The 25,359-nt window shown below is 42.5% G+C and overlaps 1 protein-coding gene across 1 annotated transcript in view; it reads left to right on the top strand.

Annotated features, from left to right (window-relative positions):
• LOC121867864 overlaps window positions 1–25,359 on the top strand; it is a 50,667-nt gene that overhangs the window by 11,175 nt on the left and 14,133 nt on the right. Inside the window, exons 5-14 of the mRNA XM_042367988.1 lie at window positions 2,266–2,394; window positions 2,764–2,966; window positions 3,133–3,361; window positions 3,799–3,970; window positions 5,714–5,926; window positions 6,163–6,311; window positions 6,743–6,902; window positions 7,145–7,317; window positions 7,508–7,705; window positions 9,645–9,654. Of these exons, the coding sequence (XP_042223922.1) occupies window positions 2,266–2,394; window positions 2,764–2,966; window positions 3,133–3,361; window positions 3,799–3,970; window positions 5,714–5,926; window positions 6,163–6,311; window positions 6,743–6,902; window positions 7,145–7,317; window positions 7,508–7,705; window positions 9,645–9,654 (1,636 nt within the window). The remainder of the gene's footprint in view (window positions 1–2,265; window positions 2,395–2,763; window positions 2,967–3,132; window positions 3,362–3,798; window positions 3,971–5,713; window positions 5,927–6,162; window positions 6,312–6,742; window positions 6,903–7,144; window positions 7,318–7,507; window positions 7,706–9,644; window positions 9,655–25,359) is intronic.

Raw genomic sequence — 25,359 nt, 5'->3', positions numbered from 1 at the left:
GGTGTCATAGGGAGGTGGGTCAGTAGGAGTGTCTTGTCATAGGGAGGTAAGGGTCAGTGGGGTGTGGTGTCATAGGGAGGTAAGGGTCAGTGGGAGGTCTGGTGTCATAGGGAAGTAAGGGTCAGGTGTGAGTGTCTGGTGTCATAGGGTAGGGTCAGTGGGGTGTCATGTCATACGGAGGTAAGGGTCAGTGGGAGTGTCAGGGCATAGGGAGGTAGGGTCAGTGGGAGTGTCTGGTGTCATAGGGAGGTAAGGGTCAGTGGGAGTGTCTGGTGTCATAGGGAGGTAAGGGTCAGTGGGAGTGTCTGGTGTCATAGGGGTAAGGGTCAGTGTCAGTGGGAGTGTCTGGTGTCATAGGGAGGTAAGGGTCAGTGGGAGTGTCTGGTGTCGGGAGAGTGGGGTCAGTGGGAGTGTCTGGTGTCATAGGGAGGTAAGGTCAGTGGGAGGTGTCTGATGTCATAGGGAGGTAAGGGTCAGTGTGAGTGTCTGTGTCATAGGTGGGTAGGGTCTGAGTGTCTGGTATCATAGGGAGGTGAGTGTCTGGTGTCATAGGTGGGTGAGTGTCTGGTGTCATAGGTGGGTGAGTGTCTGGTGTCATAGGTGGGTGAGTGTCTGGTGTCATAGGTGGGTGAGTGTCTGGTGTCATAGGTGGGTGAGTGTCTGGTGTCGTCAGTGTGTGTGTCCTGCCTCAACAAGACTGGAAGATTGGCTGCCAGACAGATGAACTCAGTCTCAGACCAGTCGATAGTATAGCCAGTCTTGAGCACGACATTTAAGTGTTGTTCGTGTGTGTGTGTGTGTAAGTTAAACATTCTTTCGTGTTGCTGCAGGTGTTGGCAAGCAGTGGCCCTTAAAGGTAGAAGGTACTACAAGAAGTGGGCCCTGCAATTAGTGGTCCTTACAAGTAGTGGGCTGCTGTAAATATTGCTCCCTTACAAGTAGTGGTCCTTAAAAGTAGTGGGCCATGCGGTATTTTCCCCAGAACAATGTACAGTAATCAGAGGTCATATAGACGCTCAGGCCGGTGCTCTCAGCGTGACCACACTGATAATTTGTAAACATTGTCAGGTGTTTTAGGAGTTTATGCTAATGGGGCAGTGTGGAGAGGTACAGTACATTTGGCACAGTACTGTGTGTGTCTGTCTGTGGGGTTGTGTGTGAGTGTTTGTAGTGTGTAAGGGAGAGTAAAAGCTGCTAGTTGCTGTGAGTGATGGATCCCAAAATCAGTATTGTACAGTATCTCCAACTTTATAACCTATGAAATATCCTGTAAACAATTTGAAGTCCTACACACACACACACACACACACACACACACACACACACACACACACACTAAAAAATATATAGTTTCTGCCCTAGTGACTGGTGGATGGTATACACAGCAACATTGACTGGCGGCAGTTGTATCAGTGACGTCATGCTTTGAGAACCTGCCAGGTGCTTCAGACTCTCCTCCATTGTTGTATAGGTTTATAAAAAGACAATCTGATACCTTGTGTTATGCAGGTGATGGGGGGGGTGAGGGAGAACATAAGGGGATAACAGGTAGGTAAACACATCCATTGTGGCGCTAAAGTGAAAAATATTGCTTTTACGCTCAGTCAGTGAATCAGTCAATCAGTGAGTTGAGATGTTGGCACTACAGTACTTATAAATAAAGGGTCACCTTAAGATTCATCCCTGATATTATTTTACCAAAAGATTAATCCCCGTAACACTAACCAAACCTAACATAACCCCCCAACCTAACTTCCCCAAGTAGCATTAAGGTGGTTAATCTTAAGGTGAAAAAACATGAGCGGCAAATCTTAAGGTGAGCCAAAATGAAGAGTTTTCATGTAAGTTGAAGGAGTAAAACATTAACAATGTCCAAAGTGGGAACAGAATCGATGAAGTTGGGAGAAGTTGAGTCAGGATGTTCACGGTCACTGATGGGGTTGAGCAACAGAGGAGCTTCACGCAGGGGTGCATGTCTGTGGTACATCAAGGAGGAGAATCAAGGTCGTGTTTATGGATCACACAATCATGGAAGACCAGTTTAGAGCCTACCTCCCACTCCAGCCTCAATGTGTGTGTGTGTATGTGTTTATACAAGCTTACAATTAGCGTGTCCTTTACGTAGAACAGATGCTTTACAGGACTAATTATGTATCGGGGCATTGGGTTTGTGTTCGTCTGTATGTATATTTGTGTATTGATATGTGTAATTGTATGTCCATGTTTCAAGTGCCAGGCATAGTATATAGATTATTTGGTTGACAGGACTGCGGGTACCCAGAGGATGCCAGTGCCTATGAGAATGATGACGAGCTGGGCCGCTTCCTTCATGAGGTCCGCTCTAATTTTCAAGAGGGACTCAGGAGGCACACAGCTGTCGTCAGATTCGAAGAGGTGAGGTGCTGCCATGTTCCAGATGAAGGGCTATCATTTTGCAGATGAGGGGCTATCATGTTCTAGGTCAGAGGCTGTCATGTTCCAGGTGAGGGGCTATCATGTTCCAGGTGAGGGGCTATCATGTTCCAGGTGAAGGACTGTCATGTTCCAGAAGATGGGTGAGACTTGCATTTCAGGAGGTGAGTGGTAACTGTCATGCCACAAATTATAGGGGGAAAGCCACTGTTAAGCTGGAAGGGAAGGACATACTGTAAGAGGATCCAGCATCATGTTCCAGTGTACCAATCATATTTCTGGCTGAGGTTCTCTATTCTTGTAGCCGGCGTGTGTCACCCCAGCTCACGTTGACTCGTACTGTTTCAACAGGAGGCAGAGAGGGAGCGCCAGAAAAATGGGGGTGACAGCAACAATGAAGACGACGAGGGTAATGACACAGATGATGAAATGGAGAAGGCCAAGAGGAAAGCACTGAAGGAAGACCTGGGAACTAAACCCTCTGATGTGGCTGGCCAGGCGCTCCTTGCCATCTTGGCCCAAAACAATAACAAAAAGAACGAGTATATGAAAAGGTTGGTGTGAGCCGGTGAATCGTATATACTGTACTGTAAATCTAGGTGTGACGAGACTAGATGGTTTAATTAGCTTCGGTGAAATACCAATCATATTTTAGGATGTGGACAAGTGATGGTAATGAAGGTGCAGCTCCTCACCATGTTGTACCCACCTATTCCCCAGACTCCGGGAGCGACACTTAGGACTGTCGAATAACCTCCGTTGCTTCTTCTGGTGGGAGTTTTTGATCGATAAAGAGGCAGCCAAACTGAAGCCTAAGCCCGACCAGGATGTGAAGGCGCTCATGAGAGACAAGTTCAACAAAACACTGGACAAGGAGATGAAGAGCCAGAAGGTGACGAGGGCCATTCGCAGCAACAACTGGCGCACTATAGACAGTGCTGTTATTGAGGTATAATCCCTTCTTATCCTTTGTCTCTTCCCTCCTCTCCTCTTTCACATCTGAGGCTCCATCAACACTGTCTCTTGCTTCTTTCTGCTTTCCTGTTAGCCTTAATTTCTGGCACTCAATCAACACTGCTTCTGTCTATCTGAGGTGTTAGGTAGAAATTCTTCCTTTGTGCCTTATTTCTTCACTTCTGGTGTGCCATCGACGGTGCTGTCATAAAGGTTAATCATTAACATGTGTCTGAATTACTAACTACTGGAATCATCTAACTTCATTTTCCTTCGTTTCTTTTATTTCGGTGTTTGCATTTTAATTTTTCCAATCTTTTATTTTTCCTAAATTTGTCTCCATCATAAAATAAAAATTTTATGTTCTTAAGAACACATATACACATCTGTCCTGTTACTATTATTTATCATGGTGTTGTTCCCCCCTCCCAGGCTTACGACAACACGTCTCCACTTCGATGTCTGGACAACGAAGAGCATATGATCCAGACAGCCCGAGCCCTCAATATCCTCAACATCCACTCCAAGATATTCTCCAACATTCACATCTACTGGCTCGTACCCCTCCAGCAGGCCTTCCCGAAGAAGCCTGATGAAGAAGATGGTTAGTAGTACAGTACAGTATCAACAACTATGTCAACAATTTTAACAGATACAATAAAACAGATTAGGGACTCCAATTTATTTCTTTTAGATAATTAAACTCCTAACCTAACCGAACCTAACTTAACAGTTATTTAATTTAACCTAACCTATTGCTAACTTATCTAATGCTAACCTAACCTAATCCCCCAGGTATCATTTGGATGTTTGATCATCAGGTAAAATAAGCAACTAATATTCTAATGACATAAGCCGCCTAACATTTCCCGCTAGAATACTTTTACTTTTATCCTCTTCGCCACTGATCGTCTCTTTTAGCCGCTTGGATGATCGGTCACGCTCTTGTTACGCACTGTTGGCAAGTACTGGGCATGCAACGGCTCCTGAATGAAACTAAACCTGCTCCAGTGTTGGTCAAGTCTGGTCTTGAAAGAGCTCACACTCGGTGCTGTCACAACACTTTCTGGCAGATTGTTCCAAGAGTTCACAACTCTCACTCCAAAAAGTTTGCCCTCACAGTTTTCTGGCCTGTGGCTCCTTCAATCTTGAGCTGTGACCCTTGTGGGGCGAGCGTCCACCAGCTCCAGGACACTCGACTGAGTAGGTACCCTTGGAGATGCTTCTACACCTTATAAGTCGCCCCTTGCCCGTCTGTAGTATAAGCTAGAGTTCAGGCACTCCAATCTCTCAGGGTAGTTGAGGTGCCGAAGCAGACACCAGTCTGGTGGCACCTCCTTGAACATTTTCAACCAACTGACAGTCCCTAGCATATCTCGGGACCAGGCGGGTGACAGTACTCCAGATGGGGAAGCATTTCACTTGAAGATTGTTACGAGGACGGACCGTCTAGATATCTGAACGACCTTCTTATAAGACCTAATAACTTTTGCCTGATTTACCTTCTTCTTGCAATGGCCCGAGAACTTCAGCTCATTGTCAACATACACACCTAGGTCCTTCTCACATTGTCTCAAATAGTGCAGTTTCTTCATCCCATTGGGACATGTGATACGCCTCCTTACCGTTGGTACGCCCCATGTGCATCATCTTACACTTCTTGACATTGAATCTCAGCAGCCATTTCTTCGACCATTCTTGGAGCTCACAGAGATCCTTCTGCAGCTCTTCACAGTCCGCTTGGTTCTTGATTTCCCAAAATAACTTGGCATCATCGGTAAACATTTGTATGGAGGAGTGTACAACGTCAGGCATGTCATTTATGAAACAAACAAACAACAGCGGGCCCAATACACTGCCCTGTGGTACCCCGCTTGTTACAAGTACAGATGATGATTTCGTGCCATTAATCACCACACACTGCTTGCGGTCATGTAGAAAGTCTTCTATCCATGCTAGGACATTTCCCCGAATTTCGTACCCTTCCAGTTTGGTTTTCAGCCTTTCATGGGGTACACTGTCAAAAGCCTTGGCAAAATCTAGGTATATATTGTCGATATTACCACCCCGTTCACTCCACCAAAATAATAAAGAGGACAGTACGTCAGTACCCCACAAGGCCTCTTTTACCCCTAGAGGAACACTACAGAATTAGTTTACTCCCAGTAGTGCATCATACAGTAGGTTTACTTTACCCCCTAGAACAGCACTATAGGTCTAGTTTACCCAAAGGAGTACTCTATGCTTAGTTTTCCCCATAGCAGAGTGCCACAGACTTAGTTTAGTAGTTTACCCCCAAAAGGGCACTACAGGCCTAAAATCTAACCCCTTCCTTGCTCGCTTTCAGAGGAACACGTGATACGGCAGGCAATGTTGCTTGAATTGGTGACCCGCCACTGTCAGATGAGCCAGAAGGAAGTATTCGCTGTGGCCGAGCAGATAATGGAGGTGATGAAGAAGAATGACACCGAGTACTACGACCACATCACACGCTGCCTCAACAACCAGGTCTCCCGTATAAATCTCAAGGTTAGTGTCGTGGTAGGAGTGATGGATGGGAGTAGTAGTGGGGGTTGTAGTTGTACTGATAAATTGTGAGTGATGGTAGTGGTTATAGCTATGTTGTGTACTATTATTAATGGATATTAGTAGCAGTAGTAACAAATATTGTATTAACTGTATTCACCTAACGTCAGCATAAGATAATATAGTACCTAAAACATATCTCATCTACTGTACTACTACTTCTGTATAACAACTGCATTAATTCGTTTATGATCACTTTCCCTGCTGCAGGACTTCTGCCTGAGGTGCTGACGAAGGACTTGAAGGGGTCAGTGAAGCAGTACCAAGAGCTGCTGGAGCGAGGCACTAAGGACATGAAGCCCAAACACCTCAAGATCTTCACCGACCCAGCCATCTTCATCAGAATGTGGATTGCTCAGGTAAGAAGGAGTTGGAAGAGAGTGAGTGGAAAGAAAATATGTGAAAGAGGTAAAGAGAGAGAGAGAGAGAGAGAGAGGAGTGAAAAGAAAGAGACTGAAAAGAGGAGATACAACTGAGAGAAGGATGAGGTTAAAGAAAGAGATGCAAAAATAGAGAACGAGAGAATATAGAAATAATAGAGAGAGAGAGAGAACTGACCCTGTCCACAACTTCCAGCTCAAAATACATTCAGTTACGGTTAAAGGTTAACTGAGAGAGAGCTAAAGGAACTATGAGTGTGTGTCTGGACTGTCTATATATACAGTATCAACAGTTTCCTGGGTGGGTGTGGTGGGTATGGGTGTGAAATCGGCTATTCTTGGATAGGCGTGAAATTGTTAGGACCATTCATAACTGAAGTTTCTCCCTGGGTATGGGCGGCGTCCGGCAGGCATTTGTGGGCGTGCTGAGCGTGTCAGCATGCGTATGGGTGTGGGATCAGCTGTTCCTGGGTGGGTGGAAGAAGGAAACGATGAAGGACATAGTTGGCTATCCTGACGCTCATCAAACCATGGATGCTGAGAGCCAACATGTATTCTGGCGCCCGCAAGGTTAGTTCCTCTCCTCATCTTCACACCCAGATTGCTGACTTGCTCTCCTGTTTAACATCTTGCTGCTCTTTTGTTGTCCTCTTGCTTACCTGCTGTTTTCCTACTGACCTGCTCTCCTCTTGTTGAAATTTTTTTGTTGGTCTACCATTGCCCTCTTCCTGATATTATATTTACTTTTCACTGACTTCATGCTAACTTCATGCTGATATATCGTGCTGACGTGACCAGTGGTGTGTGGACAGATAAACCAGGAGTTATGTGGTGGCAGGTGTTGTTGGATGAACCTGGTAAGCTGTACCTGAGTGACCTGAGGAGGACCCTGGCACACATGGAGTCTGGCGGCTCCTACAGCGACAGTCCTGACAACAAGAACTACCTTGACTCTAAGACAGTGAAGCAGCCCTCCAAGAAACAGGTGTGTGGCTGATTGTCTGTCACTCCCCATTTTAACTGAGAAGGGTAGGAAAATAATGAGAAGGGCAAGGAAGTATTGAAAAGAACAGGAGAATTAAGAAGGGATAGAGAAATTATAAGGAAGGGACAGGAAGACACAGAGAAGAGCCTATTTTCTAATATTATTATTGTATGTTATCAACTCATTGCAGGCACAAGACCAAGGCGAGGCTGCCAGATCACTGAAGGGTGATGATGGCAAGCAGAGAACACCATCTAAGGGTGAGGAGAAGGAGAAAACAAAGGCACCAAAATTGGAGGAGAAGAAGCAGCCAGATGATAAGAAGCCAGTTAACAAGAAGCCAGAAGAGAAGCAGCAGCCCACTGCCAACACCTCCAGCGGCCCCCAGGTCAGTTTTGTAGACTCCTCTTCATACTCAACCTCGACTGAGCATCTTTGTAGGGTACACTATATTGTATTATTGGGACAGAGTTAAAGTACGACACACTGAGCCACATCTCAGTCTTTGTCTCTACTGCCTCATACATTTATCATCTTCTTATACAGTGTTTCAGTATTGTTTAGCTTTTATTTTTATTTCAGTTTTTTTAACACCATAACATTGTGACTACACCGTGAGAGCTTCCTGTACTATTTTTTACTGTGTGATCCTGTCTGCTAAATACTGAAGGGGCTGACCTTTGGTAATGCCAGATTTTGATAAACTAATGATCTCGCTCGCCTCGGTGTTTACACTTTAATACGGGATATAATTTCAGGACGCAGCTGTTGCTCTTCATAAAAGATCTAGCCTAGATTGACATTATTGGCTGAATACGGTACAGTATTAATAATGAAATAAAAATTCTTGTCGTTTTTTTTCATGGATCACGTGAAGATTAAGCACCTCAGATTATTTCACCTGATGATTCAGTATCTTTATGCTACCTGGGGTGTTAGGTTAGGATAAGTTTGATAAGGTTAGCTTTAGGGTGCCTAATCTTCGTATGATAATTTTTATATAAATACTGTACTGTACTAGACACTGCTATTCCTGTCTTGACATTAAGATGACACACATGTATCTGACAGACACATCTCCTGTCTCCGCCACACAAATGGTAAACTTCCAAGATTTAGTGATGAGACTTGAAATATTTACCGTTGAATTCTTGATATTGGTCTTGGCAGGGGGGGCAGAGGGAGGGGAGGAGAGAGGGGTGGGGGATAGAGGAGGGAGGAAGAGAAAGAAAGGACTGAGTATGACAAATAGAACAAAAATATATATAAAGCATAGAAAAGAGGATTTAGTAAGAAGGGAAACATGTTTTGTCACGGTCACAAGTCCTGTCGCCTCTCCTGCTGCTTCATGAACCCTGAGATTCAGACTTGTGAACCTGAAGCAGTAGACACTGGTGCATTATGCTATCCATGGAGAGGCAACAGGACTTTTGACTGTAACTGTACACTCTATAAGTCTATTAGTTATTTTGAGTTGAACTGACCTGTAGACGCAAATGACAGTGTGGACTGCATGTATCAAGCCATCAATTGTTAGTGGAGTGTAAATGTAATGTAAATAGTGTAAATTCTGTTAAAAACAACACCAATCAAGTGTTATGGAGTGTAAATGAGGCTACAAATCAACCATAAAGTGTTTGTATGGTTAAAAATCAGACATTCAAGTGTAAATGGGGTTGAATACACGACCTTCAAGTGTAAATGTAAAATAAATGGGGCAATCGATAGTGAATCATCAGTAGATCAGACATGACCTTCTTTAACTTCTCCCAGGATGCAGCCTCCACCACTCAGGTAATGAGGCCAATCGATCCTCCATCTGCCCAATATAGCTTAGATTGATGATTAAATAATTGATCTCAAAATACTATGTACCTGGATAGATATGAAGGTGGGGGGCAACCACAGCTCGATCACTCTCAGTAATGTATGTCAGTTTAGGTTAGGTCAGAGTGTTAGGTCAGGTTAGGTCAGGTTAGGTTAGAGTGAGTGAGTTAAGTCAGGTCAGGTCAGGTCAGGTTAGGTTAGGGTGGGTTAAGTCAGCTCAGGTTAGGTTAGGTTAGGGTGAGTTAAGTCAGGTCAGGTTAGGTTAGGGTGGGTTAAGTCAGGTCAGGTTAGGTTAGGTCAGGGTGGGTTAAGTCAGGTTAGGTTAGGGTGAGTTAAGTCAGGTCAGGTTAGGTTAGGAGAGGTAGGTGGCTAGGTCAGGTTAGGGTAACTGTGTGCTGTGTTGTGTGTGTGAGGATTTGTGTTGTGTTAGTGTTGTGTAAATCATATGGGTGAGGTGTTTGTGTCATAAAGTAAGAGTAATTGTAACATTATCCTTTTAGAGTACTGAAGGTAGAAATTTGGTTAGGTTAGGTTAGATTAAGTTAGGTTGGGTTAGCTTAAGTTAGGTTTGGTTAGGTTAAAATAGATTAAATTAGGTTAGGTCAGGTTTAGCTAGATTAGATTACATTAGACTAGATTAGGTTGAGTATTACTTTTCTAACATTACATCTGAGAGTAAGGTGGAGTTCTTACATTATAACATTACAGAGGAGTCAAGGCTGGATGGCTCAGAGGGTTTTTAACCACACACACACACACTCAAGGACAGCTCTATTAATAGGTGTAGCCATAACAAAGGTCAAGTCGTAGAACAGTGGGTGGGTGGAGGCAGTGCTTGTTGATTATTATGAACCCTACCTGTGTGTGAGGGCTTAATGCTAGCAGGTGATAATGTGATTAATTACGTGTGATGGAGTTAGTGTGGCTAATTTTATGTGTGAGAGGTAGTGTGGCTAATTTTGTGTGTGTGAGTGGTAGTGTGGTTAATTATGTGTGATAGAGGTAGTGTGGCTAAATTTGTGTGTGTGTGTGTGGTAATGTGGTTGTTGGTGTGGTTGGGAGGTGATACGGCTGATACACATTACAGTATAGGTTTTAGAGAAATATAGCAAGGTAGTGTGGTTAATGATATATAATACAGGCAGGTGGAATAATGTGTGGAATGTATGACTACTTTAAGATATCATAATGTTGGGCCAGGAAGGTCTGGTTAGATTCTCGACCTTTACCTGACAAACCCTTGCCTTCACCTTTCTTCCTTCCTCCTCCCCTTCTTGTTTTCCTTTCTTCCTCATTCTCCTCCTCCTCCTCTTTACCTCTCTCCTTCCTTCTTCCTTCCCTCCCTCATATCTGTCTCGGGGCCTGAGGGGTGCTTAAACTGATGACCCCATTCGTTCTTATCTTTAGAAAGCAAGAAATTTACCTTTACTATTCAAGAGCAGGTTGGGTAATAAAGACTCACTTACCCTGATTGTTTGTAAGCTTCTTGGATCACCTGAAAAATCTCCACCCCAGCTCTACTCCATTCCACCTCTGTTATGGTTCTCAGACATTACGGTTTAATAGATAATATGGCTGATAGTATCTCTGATAGAAAAGAAATCGTGTTATAAATGTATCTGAAAATTATATTAAAGTTGCTTATAGTGGAAATATTATGTGCTGATGAGAAGAAATAGGGAGGGGTGAGAAGAAATTGGGGAGGTGAGAGGGAGGGGAGAAGAAATTGGGGAGGGAGAGGTAATAGAGGGGCGATAAGAAATTGGGGAGGAGAGGTAATAGGAGGGCGAGAAGAAATTGGGGAGGTGAGAGGGAGGAGGAGAAGAAATTGGGAGGGAGAGGTAAAAGGGGAGGGGCGAGAAGAAATTGGGGAGGGAGAGGAGGAGAGAAGAAATAGGGAGGGAGAGGTAATAGGGGAGGGCGAGAAGAAATTGGGGAGGGGTGGAGGGAAGGGAGAAGAAATAGGGGAGGGAGAGGTAATAGAGGAGGGGGTGGAAGAGAGTAGACAGGAGACAACATTAACTATTAACAAACTCATCAATCTGACTTACTCAATGACCACAAATTGTCGTCCAAGGTCACGAGGCCAAACGATAGTGGGCGGCTGTAATGATGGATGACCTCATAACGATCACTTCATGACCTCGTAATGACCCATTATTGGGATACTAACCATACATATGTTGACCTATGGGGATGGTGGTGGTGGTTATTCGTCTGAGTGTTTGTACATACATGAGTGTTGATTTACAGGTGACAGGTGGAATGGTAATTACTGCACTTGTGTCAGTACAGGTGTCATTAAGGTCATGATTAGTTAATGCTCGACATGCCTTTTGCTGTTGTTCTTGTTCTGTATGGTTGTTTTTGTTCTTTCTGGCTTGTGGTTCTTCTGTTCACGCATAATGAACATTTATCATTATGTAGTTCATCTTAACATACGAGAAGTCGATCCCTCATCCCACACACTACTGACGAGGTTGATCATGTACTTAATAACTTGTCTTTTTTTTTCTTTTCTTCTATTATTTCATGTTTTGTCGTTTTTTTACGCAAATCAATATCACATGAATGAAGACAGTTATGCTGTGCCTGTATTATAATTTGCCTATAATATACATAAAATATAATATTATTTTATATATATATATATATATATATATATATATATATATATATATATATATATATATATATATATATATATATATATATATATATATATATATATATATATATATATATATATATATATATATATATATATATAGTCATGACTCTAAATTTATATAAAGAATTAAATGTCTTATATTAGATGCAAGGACACGTGATTTTGTGTCCGTGTCAGGTCTAGATGACACATGGACCTTTGTATCTTACGCTTAATACCAGGGACACATGCTACTGCACTAAACACCTGTGTCACTCATGTTATGTTCATAGAATACCTGGACATGTGTACCTTGTACTTAAGGCAAAGGACACCTCACCACCTCATGTGTCAGGTGAAGAAGCTCACAATGTGGGGATCGATTGTGTCAATAATTATTTGCTCCTCGTCATCCCAACAGTGTGGTGGTGACCGTGACAAGTTACACACACACACCCACACCCTGCTGGGCAGATGGGACAAGGCTTAGATGCACCTTTTGTCAGAACTGTCATTATTACTTCTTGTAGGAGGTTAGCGAGTGTTGCCGCTGTCAGTGTGTTATTGTAACCAGACAGTTGCCTCTGGTGATCCAGGGTAGAGAGATCGTCTCACTCTGTCAGACCTGTCAGGGTTGTTCTTCAAGTAATGTGACTTATTCTGCCATTTTCATTATCCATGTTCATGTCTTCCATCAACACGACACCTGAGCTGCATGATACAGAAGGACTCAGATCCTGTACAGAGGATGACCTTGACATACCATCTTGCTATATATATTCTGAGGAAAAAACATTTAATACCAAGATTAAAGATAGTTAATTATGACGGGCCAGGATTATCAACACCCTCACGTGCTGTCAGGTTGGAATTTTTATTTTTCGTCATGTATTGAACATAATAGCTGAGAATTACGTAATTTAGCCCTAAAAATTTTGTCTGCATTCAACGAGGCGTAAAACAAAGAGTAAAAATCGCTTTCGTGTCCATTTGTACGTGTGGCGCCAAAGTGAAGATTATGTTACGGCAGACAAGATTATTAATGTGGCGGAAATAAAGACTTTGTAACGACCAATGGTGAAAATTAGACTCTGAAAGTTCATCTAGAATTATTAGTTCAAGTACGGGTTAGGTACATACATTGTAATGTTCATGTGACAGTAACATACAAGTGGAGCCTTGACCTATAAGTGAATGTACATAAGTACATAACATCAGCAACACTTGGGCAGGAGGCAACACTAGGCAAACCCCTCAGGTATACTGCCACTGTCACGGCCCAGCAGCAGCGACCACAGGAAAAGTGCCATCAGGATATATTGATGTGGTCAGTGGTAGGCCCTCACCGCTCCACACACTAACAATATATTACAACTTAGCCCCTCATAGTGGCATTACGGTGAGGGTCAGGTCCTCCCCCACCAGGCAATACGTCATGTAGATCCTCGCCTCGCGATTAGCACGTCCCCCTCCTGCCACGCATCTTGATGTTGACCTGTCACGCAAGGCACTTCATGGGGGGGCACACACACACACACACACGTCACAAGTGAAGACACAGCGGTGAAGACACGCATAAAAAATAAAATTTAATGGCCCTGTAAATCGCAATACAGTACTTACACAGAATATTTCTTGCTCCTCGGTGATATAAGTGTTACATACAGTAACTCCTCCCGCTGTATCAAGGACTCTGAACGTAACTCGTGACTAGGCTGTCATCCATGGTTAAACTTGGTACATGTAACTCAGTAAGCGGAATAATGTAAAAAAAATATTGGTTGTAGGAATTTCCATCCAGGTGTCCATCATTGCAGTCCTTTAATTTTCATCTTCACCACAAAAGGAAAATTAACGTACAGAAAAGACCCGTTCATGTCAGAGTGATATTTGTTGGAAGAATAAGTTGTGATCTGTTTACTTTACCTCACCTGAATATAATTGAGTTTGAAAATTCATGACAATTCGTTCAAAGTTATAATCAAATTAACTCTATAGGTAACTGTGTATCTCTGTAGCTTAAGCTAGGTTAGGTTAGGTTAATGAACCCTCAGGAAATTTATATTTCTTTTACATTACACGTGTAAATGACCTTTTAAATCCCTGGTACTCAATAAATGTCTTTAGTCAAGGTATAATCCCAGTGTAATTGTAATGCTATTTTTTTACATTAATTATGTGCTTTGGCTTTTGATAACCATTTGGACACATTCTTGTATCATTATTTACGAGAAACATTCATCGTACGAACTATTGCTCATCTGGTCCCTGAGTTATGCCCCTGACCCTAAGTTATGCCCCCTGGACCCTAAGTTATGGCCCCTTGGAATCTGCTGGGGGTGTTACGGTCACCTTCAGGCTAATCATGTTATTTGCACATCTGTCACCTGTGCACTCAATCGCCATGGCCTTGTTGATCCCAGAGCTCAATTAATTATGTAAGGTGACTCAGCCAATCATGGAGGAGAACCAGAGTCTCGATCTTACATGTTACAGCTTCTCGTTTTTTTCTGAGGAAGGTGGCGGGAGAAGTTTGACCTGTCATTTCGAAGTGATATACCGCCATGTAAATCTAGAAAATATAGTATCTCTCTCTCTACCTAATGGCATCGAAACCACACTGAGACTCGACCCTACCTAGAAACCTTTACTCATTTCCATTTAGTGGAAAAAATATGACTTGTGAACTTTTGAGAACCCAACCTGTGATAATGATGGATGCAGTACGTGGTCTAACACAAGGTATCGACTGTTGCATTTCAAGGATACATTAGTTTGACCTTTTTCCCCCCCCACACACACACACACACACACACTCTCTATACACACTCTTAATTGGTAGATTGCTTTAGGTGAGGCCAGATCAGGTTAGATTTCAGTAGGTTGGTTAAGCTAGGTTAAGGTTGTTCTGTCCAGCAAAATTTCACCTCTCTCCTGTCCTCCCTCACCAACCCCTCTCATCCTTCCTCACCACCCCTCTCATCCTCCCTCACCCACCCTCTAATCCTTCCTCACCACTTTCCATCCTCCTTCCCCCATCCTCCCTCATTCCCCCCATCCTCTCTTTCCCTCCCATCCTTACCCTCCCATTCTCCCTTACCCTCCCTCACTTTTTTTTGTAGAGAAAGAAGGGGTGAAGGAAGATTAGAGGTGGAGGGAAGGAAGTTATAGTTCGGAAATTGAAGAAATTTAGGAGGTAAGAGAGGGCGGGCTGACCGCCTAGCTAAGCTAATAGTGTGTTAGGGTTGTGTCATGGGTTAGTTATTGTCTGTCGGTACAGGCACTAGACATCCTACCCTGTCTCATATATGGGTGTTTTAAGGGCCTTATTTCATATTCCACTGACCACACTGGCGGATGCTGGTCTAGGGCCGTTGTCTATTGCCTGGCCGTGTAGATCGGGGGTGGTAATGGACCTTTTGAGGTTTGGTAACTTTTTGGGAACCATGTATGGTTGTTGTCTTTATCTGGTGGGAGTCTTTGAAGGAGTTCTTGCTCTGATCGTTCTATCTTTTGCCAGATTCTGCTGGCCAGGGTGTGCTGCTGCTCGTTGATGGGTTTCATTCTCAGGTCTCTATGTATCTCGGCTGTGGTTCTGGTGAAGGGGTATCTTTCACCTGTGTTGAATCTTAGGGCTTCATGTTGGACCACCTGTAATTTTAATATTTGAGTGGTGCTCATAGTATGAAGAGGTATTGCTGGGTAAGTTAATATCGGTGTGATAAATGATGTCACCAGGCGGAGTTTTATTTTCTCCGGAAGCGCTTTAAAGCGGTATAGTTTTCTCAGCTCTCTTCTTGCTTTTTCCTTCCTGCTGTGGACATGGTGGGAGTAACCTGTCGTGGATATATGCAGGCCCAGGAGGGTGCCTCTGCTTTTGTATTCTATCTGGGCATTATTGGTTACTAATGGATGGGTTTTCCTTCTGCATAAGGGTATCACTGTGAATTTTGGGAGAGTGGTTTGGATTTTCCATTGTTTTTCGTAATTATTTACCCTTTCTAATTCCCGCCTGGTGTTGTCGACCTGTAACGCTCGCGATTTTCCTTGATGTGTTGTTATTTGAGTGATGTCATCTGCATACATAATATCTCCGTTACCTATTCTAGTGGGAGGCGGAGTGTCACTTGTGTAGATAATATAGACTCCGATTAGAGGGTGGGGGAGAGGACGCTTCCCTGAGGGACTCCACTCATGAGTGGGAAGGTCTCTCCTGTGTGTAGTCCTACCCTCAGTCTGGCATTTCTGCCGTCAAGAAAGTTGCAAAGCAGCTTTTCAATGTTGGTGGGAAGTCCGAGTTGGAGGATCTTATATTTTAGACCATCATGCCAGACTTTGTCAAATGTCTTCCCTACATCCCGGAGAGTTAGATTACATTGTCTATCACTCGCCGCGGCTCTGGCTATGTTTTCACATGTCGGGCTATCGCTGTTGTGGTGGACTTCCCTTTCCTGAACCCGAATTGTCTGCAGTTGACTCTGTTGTTTCCAGATGATTTCTCAGACGGTTATTGATGATTTTTTCTAGGATTTTTCCAGGTACTTGGAGGAGGGAGATCGGTCTGTAGTTTAGTGGGACGGCAGGGTTCTTTCCTTGTTTTGGTGTTAGAGTAATAATGGTCTCTTTGAATGTAGTTGGGAAGTAACCCGAGGCCAGGCAAGCGTCCATTGTGGTTCTCAGTCTCTCCATGGCCGGGTTGTTTATGTGGCTGAGGATCTCCTTGGTGATGCCTGAATAACTAGGGGCTTTATTTTTGGTATTGGAGATGGCTCTGTTGAGTTCTTCCGAGGTGATTGGTTTGGACAATGGGCTGTCCACTCTCAGATCCTCCCATATGATTTCAGGGGAAGGCTGAGTGCGGTGTGTCTGGCCCCGGAGTTCATCAAGGACGAGCTCCTCGTGGGCATCATCGAATCCCCTATTCTCTTCATTTGTGATTCGGAAGATGTTCCTCCATATGTCCCTGAATATGGGTTCTTTGTCTTGGTCGTCATATATTTTACTTCCTACGTGGTCAGTTATAAATGATGACTCGTTACGGCTGCAACCTTTCAATCTCTTAACCTGACGCCAGAACTCTCCTGGATCGTTGTGTGTATGTGAGAGTTGTTCAACTATTTCGGCCCATTTGAGGTTGCTTTGTTCCAGAGATCTTGTTTTTATTTCCTCCCGGATTCTTCTGTATATATTGTAGCTTATGATGTCCCAACCATGGGTCTCGGCTCTCTGTTGTAGCAGTTGGACTGGTTTGTGAGTGCTATGAGTTCTGGAGTCTGTTGTGGGTGTGGGAGAGTTCTGTTGCGTTTGAGAGGCGTGGTCTCCTGGTAGGCTGTTCCTATGGCTTCACACCATGTCCTGCTGTCCTCTCTCACTCACCTCCCATCCTCCCTCTCTCACATACCCTCCCATCCTCCTTTACCCTCCCATCCTCCCTCCATCCCTCACTTTCCTGTTTGGTCGTCTCTCCCTCACACTCCCTCACTCACTCACTCTTCCGCCTTCACCCAGTCGCCCACCCTCCCTCACCACTTATCCTCCCTCACCACCCATCCTCCCTCCCTCACACCCTCCTCCCTAACCATCCCTCCCTCACTACCCCTTCTCCCTCCCTCACCACCCATCCTCCCTCCCTCACTACCCATCCTCCACTAACCACCTGTGTTCGTGACAATAATAAAACCTATTTACGTTAGACTGGAGTGACTCACCAGATAACACCACGCTCACCACCAACACCCCTCCATTATCCTGATATAATATTCCTACTAAGACCTTGGACAGTCGTTGTTATGTGACTCTCACTTATTGTAAAAGATAGGTTCAATTTTACCTAAGTAAGATTTATTTGAAATTTTAAGTCTTGTTTTAGTGAGATTTTGTTTATATTTCATCTATTGTAAGTATGTAAGAGTACTGTACTTTAGATTTAACTTTTTATGAGTAGGATAATTATATGCCTGTGATTTTAACCGAATTGTGGGCAAGATTATTTAAAATTCCACTTACAGGTATTTGGTATATTTTCCACCTACTGTATTATGAGATGAAATTTGAATACTGTATATTTAACCTAATTTAATATCTAATTTACATGTTACTCATTATAAGTGAATAATTTAAAATTTCACCTATATTAAGTAGTAGTTCGTGTATATTTCACCTTTTATAAGTTAAGATTTTCCAGAATCCTTCAGTAACACCTGCAGACACACTGCAGATGTAATAAATGTCCAGGAGGTGTAACAGGTGAAGAGGGTATAATTAAACATCGTAGGTGTGTCCCCAACTTTTACACTGCCTACATCGTGACTGGGTATAATCTGCAACACCCACCTGGCGATGTTCTGGGAATAAGACCAGCTCAGACCCCAACATATGACCCTCACAACACTCGGTTACCACATTCCCTCAGGGCTCCTCCTTCTGACGGCTCTTCTGAAGGAGTTAAACCAGATTGATATAGCACTTGTGAGGGAGTTTTGTTTTGGGGTGAGGTTCGTGTCTGTGGGCTATTTGTTTGGGGGATAATAGTTATGTCTGTGGGCCAATTTTAAAGGGTTTTTGTTTCTGGGTAAAAAAATTCGTGTTCGTCTTCCACTTATTAGTGTTTTTTGTCGTGGAGAAAGTCACCTGTAAGAGAACTTTGTCATTAGGTTAAATGCTTTGTCCATGACTCACTCCCCCTTTATCCTCCCTCTGTATCTTATTCTTTTTCTCCATCTTTTCCTTATTCTTCCCCTTCCCATCTTTTATTCTTTTCTCCCTTCTCCCCTTCCTCTTCCTTACTCTGTCTTCTGCTTTCATCTCTACCACGCCCCTCTTTCTTCCCCCCCTTTCCTCTTTCTATCCTTACCCTTTGCCCTCCTTCCTCTTCTCTTCCCCATCCTTCCCTTCCCCCTCCATTTCTCCCTCTTCCCCTCCCCCTCCCCCTTACTCCGCAGTGCAGTAGAGCCTCGGCTGACCATATCTTCTCAGCCCTCATAAACCTGTATCCTCGATCACCTGACCTGACCAGACCAGACCTAACCAGACCATGTCACCAACACAACCACCACACCAACCACCACTACCACACCACCACTACCACACCACCACTACTACCACACCACCACTACTACCACACCACCACTACCACACCACCACACCACCACACCAACCACCACTACCACACCACCACCACTACTACCACACCCATCACAATTCACCGAAATTAAAAGCAGCAATTAGCCATATCACAACAAATCATCAGAGAAAAAAAATAATACAACAGTTATCAGGAATGACAAGAGACAGTTCGCCACAAGTCACGATTCTTAGAGGTTCGTGAGTTTAATTTTCCTTGTAACTGGAAATAATGAGAACCCGTTTAACTACCGGACATAAATCTGCAACATATAGCAGAATGGCAAAACAATATACGCTGAGACCTTACTTAAATTTGATACATTGACTTAATATCACTTTAGAGTATCACATTGGGGATAAAATGAACTTACCGGATCTATGTGAATCCGGATACAAAAAGGTGATTAAAAAAAATGAACCTCAACGATGATATTAAGAGAAATTACGTTAACTATTTCGATATAGATCCTATGGATAAGACAAATTTCAAGGGATGAATTAACGAGAAATTCAATGAAACGAAACGTCACACTGTTAAAAGAATCCAAAAATTATTACCACCACTGATAATAATGACAATAACAATAATAATAATAATAATGAAAACAATAAAAATAATAATAATAATGAAAACAATAATAATAATAATAATAATAATGAAAACAATAATAATAATAATAATAATGAAAACAATAAAAATAATAATAATGAAAACAATAAAATTAATAATACGGTAATAATAATAACAGCTAATAACAAGAGAGACTATTCACCATAGTCAAGCTCTCCTCTCACACGACAAATCATAATCAATAGCCAAGACCCGGGTGTTCGTGGGGACCTCTTGGCTCACCTGGAGGGGGGGGGGGGCATCTATCTACCCCACCCACCCTCCCTCCCCCCTTCCTCCCTCCCACCCTACCTACAGTACCATTAGGGGGGGGGGGTAATTATCCACCCTAGTATTTCATTTAGTATAATTAATCTTACTTAATCTCAGTTAATTCAGGTGGCTTTGTTTAGTTAATTGATCAGTGTAATTGATGTAGGTTTAATGAATCCAGCTTGTCTGATGTGATTAGTGTAGTTTAGTTAATCCAGTTTGCCTATTTAATCTATCTTGTTAATCTACCTGAGTTGATATTCTTGATCCATCTTAATTGTTCTACCTCTTGTAATACTGAATCTACCTCAAGCTACGTACATCATCTAAATACTCAACCTTACCTAATCTACCTGACCTATCATGACGAATCTACCTCACCTATCACAATTAATCTACCTCAATCTACCTCACCTATCATTATTAATTTACCTCACCTGTCATTACTAATCTACCTCACCTGTCATAATTAATCTACCTCACTTATCACAATCTACCTCAATCTATCTCACCTATTAGAATCTACCTCAAAATCCACCTCACCTATCATTATTAATTTACCTCACCTGTCATAACTAATCTACCTCACCTCATTTAATTTACCTGAGTTAACCCACCTCCTGTATCACACCCTCAGTTAATTTAGCCAAATTATCACATTAAAATACATAAATAAAACCCAAGAACCCATAAATCTCCACACTTAAATCGTGCTACTCTAAATATAATGTAACGTCTAATATCTCTTTCATGTTCTCTCTATTTAATATACAAGATTTAAGTAGGTTTAAAGTGTTTGGGGTTGCATTACTTATTTTTTTGTAAGTTATAATCGTATCTTACTTTCATGTATCTGAATTTATTGTGTGATAGAAGTCTTAAGTTTGTGTTTTTTATTATTATTTTTCATATACCTGATCTTTGTGTTCATATTTCTACATTTATATTTCTTGAACTCAGTATGTAACTAAATGTGTTTTTTTTGTTTACGATATGTAATCCTATGTCTCTATTTCTTTGACTTTACGTTAAAGATTAAGTCCGAGGCTGTAGCTATATTCGTGATCTCTTTACGATATAAATCATATTAAATAAACCTGGAGTCATGGAAGCTGTCGTGTCTAGGTTTTTGAGAATGAGACGGAATCTGGATTCTCAGTTATTCTTACATTGATCTATCACTTAATATAACTCTTATAATGATGTGAGAATGGCAATTTTTCCCTTAATTAGTGATGAGATCGTTAATTTTCCCCCTAATTAAGGATGAATATCTTAATTTTTCACTCAATGATGCAGAGACATAAAACCTTCCCCCAGACTGGTGATGTGAGAATACATCTAACTGTCTCGCTTAAGCATTAACAGAGATGGCGGAGAAAGTGGCGTAGAATTTTTACTAAGACAACCGTAATAAGATGTATCCAGTCACCCTCCCGTAGAAGGAAATGATAACGTCGAAGCTTCGGTGAGCCAATTGGAAGTCGTCTTACATCTCGAACGAAGATGAGGAGGACATTATTGAGGCACTTTTATCCTCAAATATTACGAGATTAATAAGCCATTTCGATAAGGTCTGACATCCATAGCGAGGGAGGAAAAGACATTATTTTAAGCTATTTTGACCTCTATTATTACATCGTATCTTAGATGAGCCATGTCGACACGGTCTGACCTCCAGGGGGGGAATCCTATCACATGAACCTTTGTGAATCTAGACCGTGGCTCTTGAGGGGGTGGGGGTCTATAATTACTCCCTAGTTGAGGTACACTGATGCATTGTTACAGAGCATCGCCTGACTTGTGCCTGGAGGTGATTATAGGGTCAGCCCCCGAGCACTGCATTCCTGTCCCGTGCGATGTGACTTTGTCGATATCTGGAGGAATTGGGTTGGCCGAATGTGGTCACTGGTCGTTTGTCCATACACTCTAGCACTGCATTCTTGTCTCAGGTTTCGTGAGTGTTGGATATAAGTAAAAATTCCATTCAGTTAACGTGTTCTAACCTAATTTTAAAATAAATTAGCCTAATCTAACTCCAAAGTAACATGGTATACCCTTCCTCGTAATTAAACTAAGCTAATCTTACTCCAAATTAAGCTAATCTGACCTAACTCCAAAATAACCTTACCTAAATGCCAATCGTTTATTTTTTTTATAATTTCGTTTACTGTTTATATTTAGGTGAATATCCAAAGTAGCGAAGGTATGCAGGAAGATGGTTATTAGGATGGTGACGTCACAGTGTACACGTGGAGGCTAAGTGGTGGGTTCAGTTAAGAATTAAAAATACGACATGATTAACCCCGCCGACGCCACCAGGGCAGAGTTATGAAGGCTGTCATTACCTAGATTATGAGACCAATCTTGGACCCTTGCGTGAGTATGGTGCACCGTGGGCAGACTCTTAGTGCTGTCCCTTAAGTCCATCACACTCAAAAAAAGAGATTCGTAAGTTAATTTTTTACCTTGTAACTAAGGTTTTAAAAGCACTTATCACCGGATGACTTATGTTACAAGATGAAGGTGGCGGTTAAATGGCGTGGGAATCGCACTGGCATACCGTAGAGACATGTATTATCTCAACCTCAAGGGAGGAATTAACCTGACCTCCGCCGCCTGGTGACCATCAGTTGTTTCTCTTGTGGCTTTAGATAGGCATTTCTGGTTACGTCTCTTGTTAATTCTACTGGTAAAAGTTAACCTGTTCCTCTTTGTCTTGACAAAATCAAGGCAGAAGTTATGGTGTTGCATCAGTAACGTCAATAATATATGTTGCAAATCGAATGTCTTTAAAAATGGAATTCAATAAGGCATAATCAGTACCACTATGTTTACTCCATCCTTGACTGTTTCTGTGAGACGGCATTAGAAAAAACAACCTTTTAGCAAAACCTCTGTTAGTGGAGTGCGTGCCTCATGGTGATAATATAGTTTTAATTTAATAGTCTCTTCTATCTCATGCCATTAAAAATATTTTGTGACATGAATGTTTTCCCCTTGGCTCCCAGGTGTGTTATGGTGTGTTTACCTGACATTGCCCAGAATATGACTCTACTTTAAGTAATCTGGAGCCATAATAACAAAGCTCGGTGTGACGCTGTGGTTCATTTCCTGTAATTAAACTCATTGTCAAGAGTCGTCCCCCTTAGCCTTGTTGTCAGGGCCACACCAAATATGTTACGAAAATTATTCTTGTTTACAAAATTAATTCATATCCAAGGTAACGGTGGAGTCCAGTATGGTTTCAAATTATGATTTCTTTAACTGAAGGAGAAAGGTTTTGAGGTATTATGGTATATTAAAACCAAACACAAAGGCTCGTCATAATGTTGTGTCACATTCCTTTGCACATGTGTAACTGTCCGACATACTTAATACTTAAATTGAAATGATATATGAAACTCTCACATTGATACACTTTTCTCAGTAATCTTCAAAATATAGATAATATTCATTTTTGTATCTATTATTTTTCCCAAATTTACTTAGTTGTGTCATGTGTCCTGCGTGCTGGCCACTTAGACATTCCATGTTTTCGCGGGGGTGTATGTTAGTGCTGGCGAGTGGTAATGTTTGACTGCTCCGAGAGATACAACTTTCTGTGAAAATAATGTACAGTACTATTTGTCATTATTGTGGAGATTATAGATACACTGTACATAGTTAATTACTGTAGAGATTATAGATATAACTGTGCTGTACGTAGATAATTATATATCTTTATGACTTCCAGGACCCAGATAAGACTTGCACAGTACAGTACCAGGATGACCACCAAGAATTACCAATGAACTGGATAATTTAAGAAGTTCATGATAGGATTACTATGTCTTCATTCTCATTGACTGAAAAACTGTTACTTTTATCCTCTTCACCACTGATCAGTTCGTTAGCCGCTTGGGCGATCGGTCACGTCTCTGTTACCCACTGTTGGCAAGTCCTGGGCATGTACTGGCACCTGAATGTATCTAAACCTGCTCCAGTGCTTGTCAAGTCTGGTCTTGAAAGAGCTCACACTCGGTGCCGTCACAACACTCTGTGGCAGATTGTTCCAAGAGTTTACAACTCTCCGAAAAAGTTACCCCTCAAAGTTTTCTGGGCTAGCAGCTTCTTCAACCTTGAGTATTGACCCCTTGTGGAGCGAGCGTCCGCCAGCTCCAGGTAAGGGCACTCTGTTGAGTAGTGGCCTTTGAGATGCTTATACACCTCAATTAGGTCTACCTTGCCCGTCTGTAGTACAGGTATAAGCTAGGCAATTTCGGGCGCTCCAATCTCTCAGGGTAGCTGAGGTGCCGTAGTGCAGGCACCAGTCTGGTGGCCCTCCTTTGGACATTTTCAATCAACTGACAGTCCCTAGCATACCTCAGGGACCAGACAGGGTGACAGTACTCTAGACGGGGAAGCACTTCACTCTTGAAGATCGTTACGAGGGACAGACCGTCTAGATATCTGAACGACCTTCTCGTAAGACCTAATAATTTAGTTGCCTGATTTACCTTCTTCTCGCAATGGCCCGAGAACTTTAGCTCATTGTCAACATACACGCTTAGGCCCTTTTCACATTGTCTCGATTAATGCAGTTTCTTCATCCCGTTGGGACATCTGATACGCCTCCTTACCGTTGTTACGTCCCAAGTGCATCCTCTTACACTTCGTGACATTGAATCTTAGCCGCCATTTCTTCGACCATTCTTGGTGTTCACAGAGATCCTTCTGCAGCTCATCACAGTCTGCTTGGTTCTTAATTTCAAGAAATAACTTGGTGTCATCGGCAAACATTTGTGACAGGTACAGATGATGATTTCGTGCCATTAACAACCACACACTGCTTGCGGTCATGTAGAAACTCTTCTATCCACGCGAGGACATTTCCCCGAATTCCGTATCCTTCCAGTTTGATTTTCAGCCTTTAATGGGGTACACTGTCGAAAGCCTTGGCAAAATCTAGGTATATATTGTCAATATTACCACCCTGTTTCAGAATATGGGTCCAAATATCCAGTACCTTGAATAATTGCGTTAAGCAGGAGCGCCCCGGCATAAAACTGTTGGCAATCCCTTACAAGGTTGTTTCGTAGTAGATGTTCCATCATGGCATCTCTTATAATGCTCTCAAGTACTTTTCATACTATGCTGGTGAGGCTCACCGGTCTATGGTTGTTCTTGGAGTGATGAGCGCCCTTCTTGAAGATGGGACTCGCATAGCCATTTTCCAATCCAGCCATTTACAGAACAGGATCTTCAGGGGCTCGGCAAGCTCGTTGCACAACTCTCTTAACACTCTGGAATGGACCATATCAGGGCCGGGACTCTTATGAACCTTTAGCTTTGACAGTTTATTTCTTATAACCTCTTCTGCGAACACATTGTGGTTAATAATTTATGGATTTTCCTAAAAAGGCTCAGAAGTGATGAGAAACAGCTCTTAGTCACACCTTTAATCATGGAGTTCTCGGTTCTTTAAGGGATGTAACACCTGAAGAACATTGTGGAGTAAAGGGTTATATTTCCTCGACCTTTTTCATTGAGTTTCACCTGTGTCGGCCTCACTAAC

Source organism: Homarus americanus, unplaced genomic scaffold (genome assembly GCF_018991925.1).
Source record: "Homarus americanus isolate GMGI-L3 unplaced genomic scaffold, GMGI_Hamer_2.0 scaffold37032, whole genome shotgun sequence".
Taxonomy (NCBI): domain Eukaryota; kingdom Metazoa; phylum Arthropoda; class Malacostraca; order Decapoda; family Nephropidae; genus Homarus; species Homarus americanus.
Note: the sequence above shows the minus strand (reverse complement) of the source record. Positions and strands in the feature narration are given on the sequence as shown.